The following is a 12,519-nucleotide window of genomic DNA, read 5'->3' on the forward strand; positions in this document are numbered from 1 at the left end:
CTGCATAGTTCAATCCCATGTTTTGTTGGGGTTAAAGGGTAATATACGAATGAATTGATAAAGCCAGTATACATAGTTTTCTCATGGAGTTTGTCTACTATGTCATATTATATGTGAATAAAACTCATTATCTGTTTTGTTTGTGCAGTAATTATATTTTGTTGTCCTGTGAATTCCTTTTTCTCTCTCCATCTTATAATACGTGCTGTAAAAGCGCACATAAATAAATAGGATAAACAAATTAAGCTGTTTAAATAAATTAATTTGCTCTGCAGCTCTGTATTCAAATCTTATGTGCTCACTGGATTTCATTTTAATGAAACCCTTCTAAGAACAATACATTGTATACCAAACAGTGAAATTATATATTAAATGAATGATTAAATATAGCGTGTTCCAATTTATACCAAATCTGTGCACTGTGCATGCTTAAATCCTCCTAAATCTAAAGAAATAATTCTTCTACATTCTGAAAACATCTGCATTATAATCCTCCTCTTGAATACCCGGTTCATGGACGTATAAACACAATCAAAGTCATAATAAGCCTAGAGCTATGATGTAGTTAAACTATCCTCATCAATGTTTTTGACTTAAAAGCCCAGGATTATTAAAGTGGAATCCACTTAAATGTCTTGAAACACTACTCTAAAAGGTCTTCTCCTGCTCTGTCAGTAGACTTGCTGAATCCATTTGCAACCAGAATCTCAAGTTTAGCAAATATTTATTATAAAGCTTACTTAGAACAAATATATTGATTGCTATAGATGGTCATGTTGCTAAGTTTTGTGGACATGCATTCAATGAAATAAATGTTCATCCAGCTACTGTGCATGAAAAACAATGATTGCTGCAAAAGCAGTTTGTGGTGTGAAGAACGTGATGCTCTTTTCAGGAAACCTTTCAGGCATTTGCAGCAGCAAGACTTCATATATACTATTAAACACGTACTAATTGTATTATTTCTTTTAGTGAGTTGAATGTATACAGTTGTTTGTTGTTTTTGCTTTGGGTTGTTTTTTGTTTCATTAGAAGTCAAGATTTCAATTATCAAAAGGAAAAAATAATTTAAAAAACCCCACAACAACAAAAAAAACCCTAGTTTAACATTTTCACTCGCTGCGATAGATTTCCCTTATAAGAACTATCTGCTTCTATCACAATTCAACCAAACCAACCTAACTCACACATATTTTGGCAATGACATAGACCTTGGGAACTATTAGCAGTAAAGAGAAAGCTTCAAGGAAAGACATAATTTTCTAGAAAGGACTATTCTGCACTCAGCTCCCGTTGTTTCTTGTTTCTGTCAAAGTTCTGTTTAAATAGCAGTTATATGTATCTGCTACATATTGACAGCTCTCATGCAGTAGAAGTGCAGTTCGATCATCACAGTCCCTCATGCTCTAATTTTCAAAATCAAGGAACATCGTGAAGCTCATCGTAACTCCTCCTGGCTACAATGCCAGACTTTTCCCATTTTGAAGTAGTGAGGTGGCCAGTGATAGGGCCACACTTTTCCAAAAAATGTGGTTTGTTCCAGGTTTGTGCTTCATGGTATAAACAGATGTTGGGACTATCAGCCACATTACTGGTATAGAATCACAGAATGTCAGGGCTTGGAAGGGACCTCAGAAGATCATCTAGTCCAATACCCCCACCGGAGCAGGAACACCTAGATGAGGCTACACAGGAATGTGTCCAGGCGGGTTTTGAATGTCTCCAGAGTAGGAGACTCTACAAGGAGTAGGGAGATTTTATTTTCTTTATGATCCAGACAAGTTCTGCAAGATCTCATTGCTCAAGAAGCCCCTTTGAAATTAAGATGTGTCGTAACATTCAGCATACGCTAAAAGAACAGTATTTGTTTATTTACAAAAGTACATTGTTCCTCATCCCATAAGGCTAAGGTCTATAAGCTAGTAAACAAAATGTGTATTTCCAATTCAACAGCATGCTGACAGAAATAAGAGGAAAAAACAAACAAACAAACAAACAAAAATGTCAAAAGCAAACCAAAACCCTTATTTTTAGAACTGTTCCAGAAGGCAGTGCTCACATTGCATGCTAACACATAAGGTGTAGCATCCTGAAATTGCTGAGTTTCCTTTGAGAATCCTCTGCAAATCCTGGACACCTCAGCAGAGGAGAGAAGAGATGGTCGTTCAGGAGGGAGATTCAGATGAGGAAACCGGTGTTTGGAAACCACACAGGTTTGATTTAACATTGCCTTTTTTTTTTTTTTCCCAATTATTTTTTCGTGGGGTCTAGGAACGTGTTCCAGACAGCCCTTCTCCTGCTCCTTCTCTTGAAGAGGGCCGAAGACCTGGCAGCCATCCATCCTCTCACCGAAGCAGCAGCGTGTCCAGCTCTCCTGCACGGACCGAGAGCTCTTCAGACAGAATCCGTAGGTCACATTCTTCTCCTTGTCACCACTTTAAATTTGATTAGGTGCAGCTGGTTTTTCTAATCAAAATGCCCTCGTCTTAAATAGATCTCGTATGTATCATGTTCAGAAGTTCAGCTGCAATAACCATCTCCCAACATTATGTTCCCCAGTTTACAATATCGTAATATCTGATGCTACATTAACGGGTACTGATATAAACTGCCATCATGTCATATTAAACATAAAGATATGAGCTATGAAATACAGAATTGCAGCCGGGAAGCAATTTGCTAGATTAGTTTTAGAACTGAACATATAGTGTAAACATTTTTTAAAGAAATTGAGTTTTATTTAATCTGGTTACTCTGGTTTGATTTCTAAATTGAATCTGACTCATAAGCTACATTTTACATGGTAGAATTGCTTGGAGATGAGAAGGAATTAGGTTGAATCAATTAAAAAATATGTATACTTCATAATTTTTTCAAATATGAAAAATTGTAATGGTGAGAAACATGATACAGAGTATTATAACCTCATAGCTCACAAGGGGCGGAGTGAAATTAAACTGTGGCATCTCAGAGTAATACAGTTTTATCAAGGCTCCATGTACAGGATGTAAATTACAAGGCAAAGACCCTGGACTCTCTGATATTCCAGTGCAATAGCCTGGAAATTAAGATTTTAAACACATATTGTATTATGGATATTTACTTGTCCATTCCTTTTATCATTGCTCCGTTGCAGCTTTGTTGTGCTTTTAAGGCACCTTTCCACAGTGGAATTTGTCAGTAGGTGAAACTGGAGGATTTGGCATGCAGATAGAAGGCCGTGAAATAGTCGTATGACATACGTAGTCGTGTTGATTAGATGCAGCACATGTGTCATTTAGAATCATCATAGAATCACAGAATCATAGAGTGGACTGATTTCCTTTCAGGCTCTCTGCAGACTCAGTAAGCTGACTCTTCATTTACCTTCAGATGAAAGATCTTTCATTACTATGTGATGAAAAATGACTTACCAAAGAAAATAAATGAGGCTTGACCATGACAAGCTGAAAATTCTGTTTTCTTATCATTTGGATGATCCAAAGTGCAGATTAAACTGGCATCCCATATACTGTCACCTATCTTTTTTCCCCAGATTTTTATGAGTTCATAAGTAAAGTTCTGGGAAAAAAAACTCACAACCCTAGATATTTTTACAAGCATTTAAGACCTTTTCCATTTTTCTCTAAATTAATTAAAAAATAAAGTAAATTAAATTGAGAGATACTGAGTGTTTTTCTAAAGAATTATACTTTTTTTTAAGAAATGGTACTACCTTCAGCTTACATTACTTACCTGCAGAGAGGAGTGGGACCTTTGCACATCGTTGCTTCCAATGTGAACATAAAAGAGTCCCTTACATACTGGATCACTTCAGTAACTTATTTATTTATAAAATAACTCTTTTCTCTCCTGTCTGATTTGTTAACATCACATCTGGTTCTTAATACATCTGCCTTTTGGTGCCACCAAGATTAAGATGACTACTACAGAAATACAGATTGCATATGAAAAAAATGCTTTACTAAAAATGGCATAAGCCTCTTGAAAATATAGTTTTTTGAGGAGAAAAACATAGGGGTATAAATGACCTTATGTGGCTAAAAATGGCATAAGCCTCTTGAAAATATAGTTTTTTGAGGTGAAAAACATAGGGGTATAAATGACCTTATGTGGCTAAAAATGACATAAGCCTCTTGAAAATATAGTTTTTTGAGGTGAAAAACATAGGGGTATAAACGACCTTATGTGGCTTTCTGAGGTGTGTTTGAGCCTCATGAAGGTCTGTTGGAGAACTATTGGGAAGAGCTTTTCAAGCTCTCTGATGAGCAAATAAGCAATTCTGTTGTTGCACAGTGTGTTTTGAAAAACAGTATTTATCACCTGGAAGGCCACAATAATTTAAGGAAGTTAGGGACTGCATATTGGGAATGCTAATATACAAGAATTTTTGTACAACTCACTTAAAAAAAAAAAAAAAAGTAAATATCTCACATAGAACCTTCTATGCTTTTCTGCTTTGCTTCATTTTGCATTTCAGTTCTTGTTAAATAAACGAGAAAATGTTTGCAAATAACCAACTTTGTCCCAAGATACTGAAGTCTTCTTTTTAAAATGAATTGTTTTAAACCAGAAGTAACAGGAAGAAACTCTCCCGCTGTGTGGATACTGATAGCACTAATTAAGTAACTTTGTGATTGTTAGAATTCTTGTATAATTAAGAGGAAGACTATATAAAATAAGTACAAAAGTGTATTGTTAATATGACGGCTGATAATTTTCCTGCCTGCGCTTCTGTCTAGCAGCTGTCCATCAGAATGGGCTGTCTATGAACCAAATGCTGATGGGTTTGTCACCTAATGTCCTGCCTGGACCTAAGGAGGGTGATCTGGCTGGTCATGACGTGGGACATGAGACAAAAAGAATACACATTGAGAAAGGTAATATGAATATTATGATTCTTCTGTTTCAGTGTAAAACAAGTATTGGCTCAACAGCTTAATAGTAATATAATTGTCTTTTTTTTTTTTTCTTTTAATTGGAATTTCTGTTGTTGTTTCAGAGATTAAATTATAACAGGATGATAGCTTTCTTCATTCTTTTACTTCAAGGTCCTTGAGATTAGTGATCAATATTTGTATGAGGGAGGCATTTCACAAATATTACAAAGAAGGATGAGTGAAAACCAGCTTTACTTTACTATTGTGTCTCTGACCCTTCTACAACACTGTTTAGGTATTAAGTTTCTGTCTCCATCCAGTTGACTTTAATGACCTACTTCCCAAAGGGACTGAGCACCGTGAAAATTAGTCCATGTGTGCAAAAAGGAAAAAGACTAATACCAAACCATTAAATTAGGGAATTGCATAAAATGAGGCTGGTACACATTATATAATGGGATTTAAATTTAATTGAGTATATGACCAAAGTGTTTGATCTAGGTGAATAGTCCACATGCACTTATGCTGATTATGACACCATTTCATCTCTGTTGGTATTCAAAGTTAAGTTCCTGTTCAGGGTTGTTACAGGGGATTTTGGAGGGGTGGTGGCGGAATTTTAAACGGTGCATTTCATTTTATGTTTACTTAATATATGTGAATTTTAAGTATTATAGACTAGAAACATTTTGATTAAAGAGAGGTTAGAAATATGATATATCCTTTGAAAAGATATTCTTTGGGCTTAGCAGAAAAATCAGTTACTTGAGCACAATGAGAGAAAAAGTAAAAGGTATAATAGCCAGACATTGAAACAGAGCTGGAGAAACTGCTGCAGTAATGAAAATTTCAGAGTAAGACATTTTGTGCCGGTTTTTAATAGCTATAAGATGATACCCTCTCTGTCCTGTGTTTGAACACTGAGATATGAAAAAGAATTAAAATCTGGACAATTCTATTCTGGACAGGTGGCATTTTTAATAGGATTACCAGAAAAATTAATGGAAACAACATTTCTTTTATATAAACCATTTAGTTTGGTTCATTGCACACACAACCTGTTTTAGCTTAAACTGTGCCCTCGCTCAGCCCCTGCAAATTGTATCCCTGCTGTGAAGTATGATGTGATCAAATAGGTTTGTTTTGAATTTCCATAAATGATTGTATTTCAGCCTTTGAAGTTACTAATTTAAGTGTAATCAGACTGGTAAATCCTGCAAAGAGAAGTACATATTAAGAATTGCTACTATTTTTGCATGTCATTCAGTTTTTTTAAAGACTTTGTTTATAATGGTATCCCAAATGTACTTTCCAGTCTGTTGCCAGTTCATGTTTTTTTGCAAGCTCTGTTCTTAGTAAAAATGCTGAGAATTCTAATTTTTCCTCAGTCCTTGTTTAGGTCAAACCTTCTAGTTTTTGTTCCTTTTCCCCTTCTGTTCCAGCCTACTGAATTAATGGTAAATATTCATGGGCTATCTAGATTGATAGGGTATACTAAATTAAAAATTGTTTTCTGTCATGACTACATTTATCATGTCTCTCATACCAATCTTGTAACTTTAATACTAATCTAATCTGTATTAAAACAAGTGATTTAGCTTACAGGTATTTGTGGAGATAGTAATTATCTACTTTTGTCACTGTAAGCTTGCAATCAGATTTCCAAACTGTTGCTTACCACTGCAAATCAGTCAGAATGCAATAACATTTAAAAATGCAAACAAACATACGTAGGTGGTGGTGTTCTTAGTGTCGAAACCCCATCAGGAAAATAGGTCTGAATAAGCATCATGAAGCATGTAAACATAATTGTATTTTATTCTATGCTACTTTTATTGGCAGAAATCTATCACATGCAACTAAAACGGCTTTTAATTGAACCTGGGAGAATCTGGGAAATCTGGTATGGTAAAGAAGGCCCTGCTTTTTCTCTTCTTATCCCCTCTTCCATTAAAAAAACAAAACCCAAAAATCTCTGAAGTGATGTGAGCTCAGGCAAAAATTGTTTGCAGTCAACAGAGAATTTAAAGGGGGAAAGTGGTAACAGAGACAACTGATCAACATACCAGATTTTGAAAAGACTTAGCATACGTGAGAGAGGTAAATTGTTTGTCTAACCTGATCTATGAGTTGGATAGAGGAGAGAAAATATCACTTTTAATTTATAAACAGAAAACAAAGGAGCTAGTTTAACCAGTCCACACCACATATGTAATATATTTAGAAACAGTTCCTTGCTACTTGCAAACTGAATACCAGTTTTAAGGTATTCAGTCTTTTGAAGATTGTATGCATTTCTATTCAAAATTCAGCCAGAATTATTATTGGTGGCAAAAAATGAGTTTGTTTTACTGAGGTGGTTTAAACTACCAGTAAATCTCTTGTTCAGTTTAGGGGGTTTTTGTTTGTTTCTTTTTTGTTTTGTTGTGGTTTTATTTTATTATTTTTGAATTTGATTTTTTATTTATTTACCCTTAGACCACGTTCAAAATCTGTTCTCAGGTTCTGGTGTGCACAACTGTGAGTGACTACAGCTTTATTTGGAGTCATTGTCCCACCAAGAATTAAATTAGGTCCCATGGATCTGATTTGCTGCCTATTAAAACTGGAAAGATTTCATTGGGCTCTGGGTAAATATTTGTTGTAGGAAGACAGGAAGAGTTTCTGTTCTCAACGTCCACGTGTAAACCGTGGATGTTGGGGACATTTTCCAGCTGCTGGCTCCAGATGTGGAACTTGGCCACGCCATAGCTTCATGTTGGAGAAAGACCCAATGTACACACCTGAAGTTCCAGCCACTCCCTGGGTTCCATGAGAAGAAAACTTAGATTTGCTAAGGGTTATGTGGTCCAGCCAGGTTCCTAGTCTGGTCTAGGGGGGACTGCAGGAGATGCTGCAGAGCACTTCTGCCCCACAGCTCATACATGACTCAAGATGTCATTATCTGTATAACCAGATCCAGAATTTTTTCCTTATTAGAGAGTAGCAGATTTCCCAAACTTTCTAAAAGCAGACTGTAGAACCACAAATGATCCCATGAGGAAGGAGGTAAGCTCAGGTACACAGTGTTAGTTCAGGTACTTGACAGCCATCTTCAAAACCAAGTATCTAATTTTGTAACCGGTAATTATGGACAACTTGATTATGCACATTTGGTTTTATTAGATCAGATTTCACAAGAAGGACCTATGTGAAGTATTAGATTCATATTAGAAAAGATCTGTTCAGTTCTTTATGTTGAAATTAAGGCTCTGAGTTTTTCAGGTAAAGTTTCTATGACTGAAAGAGTTTGCTCTAGATTGTACCTCAATTTTGGTGAGGTATATTTTATCACTTATCCTGCTAAGCTGTTATCTGAGGTCCTGCAGATCTCCTAGTCTGAAGTTTTCAGAACTAACTGTATTTTTTATGTTTTCTATGGGGCTGAATACTCATTCAGCTCTTCAGTGATGTTGCCTGTTAAATCTGGAAATAGCATAGGAAGGAGAACCTAACAGAACCTAAGGAGTAGGCTGATCCTCTTCTTGCTCATTGACCTGAAGAATTCAAATTAATCATTGGCCTTGGGGATGTGGATCCTAATTCCTTGTAGGCAGAAGAGAATTGAACTTGTGACACATTACCTGAGCAGTATCCCTAGTCACTGTACTTAGTATAAAAGAGGGAAGTATATTTTACCATCGTTGTTCTGCCCTTTATGACCCAGACTGTGTTCAGATGGGGTCTGTAAGGTAGAATTTATAGCTCAGTCCTATGGTCAAAGTTTCTCTATTTACTGACTCCAAATAGCTGCATATGATTTCTTGTTGACTTCAGACAGACTGTAGTTCTACTTGTTAACTCCAGTAGATCCCAGTTTGCAGTATCTGGTTTGGGTAATGTTAGGTGATGTTGGAGGCAGTGGCTGCTCTTAACTGGTACCTACCTAGCAATACATACCTTGTACACTGTATAGGAATGTAAGACCCAGCTCACTTCAGCCCAAAATTCTCTTCTGGGGGACAAACATCTAAAAGTTAGTTGCTTTACCACCAAATTTAAATGCCTAAGTGTTTTATTGGATCTGGCCCTAGGGCATCAGATTAGAATTGTCTGTCTGCATCAATTTATATTTTTTTAGATTGACACCAACAGCAAATGAAGCCTGAATGTCATGCTTACATTTTAAATTGAATATGTTATTTGAGGTGTTATGGGAAGGACACTCTCTTGTTGAAAATGTGCATGCTGTTTTCTGTAACAAAACATAAAATATTCACCACGTTCACAAAAGAAGCTAAACTATTTCTTTCAGAAAAGCTTTTAAACTATGATATTTATGGAAATTTCTTAAGTAATTTTCAGGTAATCAACAATAACTGCTTCTTGACTACTATGATAGCAGCAATTAAGGTATAACTGTATCAAATCCACATATTAAAAAGTCCCAGTCTTTCTCTCTCTCTTTTTATTTTATGTCCCCCTGTAGAGATCTGAGTAATCTTAGACCTCTGGCTAATATCTTATAAAACAGAATATTAAAATTCCAAAATAACCTTAGTGCAAAATGGAAAATAATATAAATATTTTAAAGTTATAATATAGAATTGTACTTTCCTGTTAGCAGTCATGCATCAAAAGGGAACTAATGATAAATATGTCATCCAATTTAGTTATCAGCAGTAAATTCTGTACATAGTGTAAATATATATCAAGTATGCTTATTCACCTTAATAAATATAGAAACACATATGACTATGTTTTTATAAATACAAAAGACTCAAAGGAAGTTATAGTAGCAACAAAGACGCTCTTCTACCTGAGCTGTCCTCTAGCAAAGTCAGCAAAAAAATGATCCAGAACTTTACTTAAATTCTGGTTTTGGTCTGTGTTATGATTTTAGGGAGTTCTCTGAGAAAGCCCTTTTTTTAAAGAGAGTTGTTACCAGTTGACATACAGAGGAATTTTCATTCACAGTTCTGCTGTCCAACTGCTTGTGTAGATATACCTTGTCTCTTCATTTTCATTTGTGTATACATAGACACATACACAGACATTTATACAATATGTTTATTTTACTGAATATTGCATTTTAATGTAACAAGAAGAATATAAACACACCTTGATGGGTATCTATATGCAAATATATTTTCAGCTAATACATTTCAGGTCTACCTTCTCACTTCACTTCACTTCTTAAATGTTACATATTAAATATGTTGTTTTGTAATTCCTTAAGATACTGAGTTTAGGCTATGTATTTATACATCATATAGCACATTGTGAAAGTGATCTTGATTGGAGCTTTAAATACTCCTCAGACCCTAAACAGATAGTAATCAAATTTGTAACCTATGACTAGATGATCCACTAAATGAAAGGTCTGAGAAACCTGGTATCACCAAAGTAACCTTTAGACACTGGTTGTTGGTGTGTCTTTTCACTCAGCCCAAGAGGCTCAACAATGTTTAAAGTACACTAAAAGCTATTACAGTTAATGGACTGCAAAGGTGAAAAATGGAACTGCAAGTTTTTTCTTAATGCATCACTATTTACTAAGAAGCTAGAAAACACCTATTTTTCTTGCACAGAAAACACAGAAGATTTTTCTATCATTGAATAGGATATGAATAGTATGTGTATGCAAGACGGAGTGCAAAGGCAGTACAACTTCTGAAAGTTTTTTTTAGCAAAATATTGCATGAGAATATTTCTAGAGACTCTAACTAAGCCATCCTCCAAACAGGCAGTTCTGCAGATTTGTTTGCTACTAAGGATCTTTATTCTGCTAGAGCAGTAGTAGTAGTTTTGATACAGTTTGTGAGACTTTTTTGTACAGTTTTCACTTGACTGATACACTCGCATCGGTTCCAAAACATCCCAGGTGAACTGGGCTCATTACAGCCCAATTGCACGTATGCAGACTGGCTATTCTGTATTGACAGTGCCTCAAATGCACCTTGGACATATCTGACTTTCTGAATAGGCTCAAACGAGTTACATGTGCACAAAAGATGTGATGGTCTAAATCTATTGAAACACAACTCTGCACGTACAATTCCTCTGTGCTTTGTGCCCCAAACAGTTCCCTAAAGGTACTTTTTTCTTGTTCTTCTCTTTTTTGTCTTTCTTTTGAATGGTCATTACGTGTCCTTCGTGTAATAGACCTTAGAATGCTCTGTATAGTCTTTGATGGTCTTTATTACATATAGAGGGGAGGGAAGCTAAAAAACCCCTTTGAAATCGTTTGTGTGCTCATTTTCCTTTTTTTTTTTTTTTAATGAATTGTTAAACAGAAGATGTAATGGTAATTGGTAAGATGTTAATATGGACTTTTTATCATGCTACCACATTGCAGTTTTAAAATCATTAGTTCCCTTTGTGTTTGCTGCTAGGAAAGATATATTGTAGGAAATGAAGTTAATGAAGTTATGGGTGTTCACTCTAGGAGGGGATATGTCCCATAGCACCAAGAAAATGACCAGAGAAATATGGTTCTGTTTCTCTAAAGTAGTTATTTTTAGTTTTCCATTTTGCTTGGCATTTGTGGAAGAAAAAAATACATGGTGTGTCTAGCTGCTCTAGAACTGAATTCTGAAGACATTAAGAAACACACAATTGTTTTGTGAATTTAAAGGGAATATAGAGTCATACATATTCTTGCTGAAAACACACATAAGTGACAGCCCTGGCTTTACTGGAAGAAAACATTTATCTTCTAGACTTTATTTATACCACTTTATACTTATGGTTACTGTTACAGAAAACAGAGCTTACAGCAAAATTTTAAGACTGCCTTCCACTTGGGACTACTTGAAGAAAGTATTTCAAATGTGCTAATAACGTGTTGTGCAATTAGTTTTAAGTTTTATCTAAGTTGTTCAAATGCAAAATAAGGAAAAAACAGTTTTGAAAAGCCTTGACTGGAATTGCAACCTAGATGTAGATAGTATTTCCTTGCAAATATTAAGGGTAATTTTTATATAATTTTTAACATTTTTGTCTCTTTTTAAGAAAAGTAACTTCATGCTACTTTTTTTTTACACTGTCTCCACATAATCTCATTCTGGTTTTTATTCTGAGAAATAACATGGTTATTACTGATTCTGCTATCATTGCCTGTAATGTATGGTGACAATGAATTCTCAGAGACAGTTTTTTCCCTGAGTGCAGAAGGTTTGGGTTTTTCCTCTGAGATGGGCCGGTACTGTCAGACTTCAACCAGAATGAGTTTTTGTTTGTTCCTACATTTCAATTTACTTTTGTTGAAAAAAGCTTTTCCACTTATTTGATGACACATCTAATATCTAGATGATTTACATCAATTTTTTCTTTATGCTATTTAGGAAGTTACTTTGAAAAAAAAAAATCACAGATTTTATGCCTTTTAAGAGGTCTTCCTTTGGGTTTGAAAAGGTTGGTTAGGATCCCAGTGGATTAAGTCAGGAAAAAGTCTGCCTTTATGCATGCTTCTCCTTCACCCAGTTCTGGAATAAATTTCTTTGGTTTTGGTTTTAGAGATCAGTCGTACATCTAATGTTTCTTGTGAGCTAATGGTATAGATTAGACTGATTCACACTGATTCTTTAGAATTTTGGAGGAGTTATAGTGCATTCTTGGCCACAAAACTCCCAAGCAGACTAGGTGTAGTTAAAAGCTG

The 12,519-nt window shown here is 35.3% G+C and overlaps 1 protein-coding gene across 3 annotated transcripts in view; it reads left to right on the forward strand.

Moving 5' to 3' along the window:
- Nucleotides 1-12,519, forward strand: part of DACH1 (dachshund family transcription factor 1) — a 367,167-nt gene that overhangs the window by 257,364 nt on the left and 97,284 nt on the right. For 2 of the 3 annotated variants that reach the window (XM_082075981.1, XM_082075979.1), the window contains exons 5-6: nt 2,272-2,407; nt 4,743-4,880. In XM_082075981.1, the coding sequence (XP_081932107.1) occupies nt 2,272-2,407; nt 4,743-4,880 (274 nt within the window). The remainder of the gene's footprint in view (nt 1-2,271; nt 2,408-4,742; nt 4,881-12,519) is intronic. The other variant, XM_082075980.1, reaches the window with a different exon arrangement.

Source organism: Streptopelia decaocto (genome assembly GCF_964273445.1).
Source record: "Streptopelia decaocto genome assembly, chromosome: 1".
Taxonomy (NCBI): Eukaryota; Metazoa; Chordata; class Aves; order Columbiformes; family Columbidae; genus Streptopelia; species Streptopelia decaocto.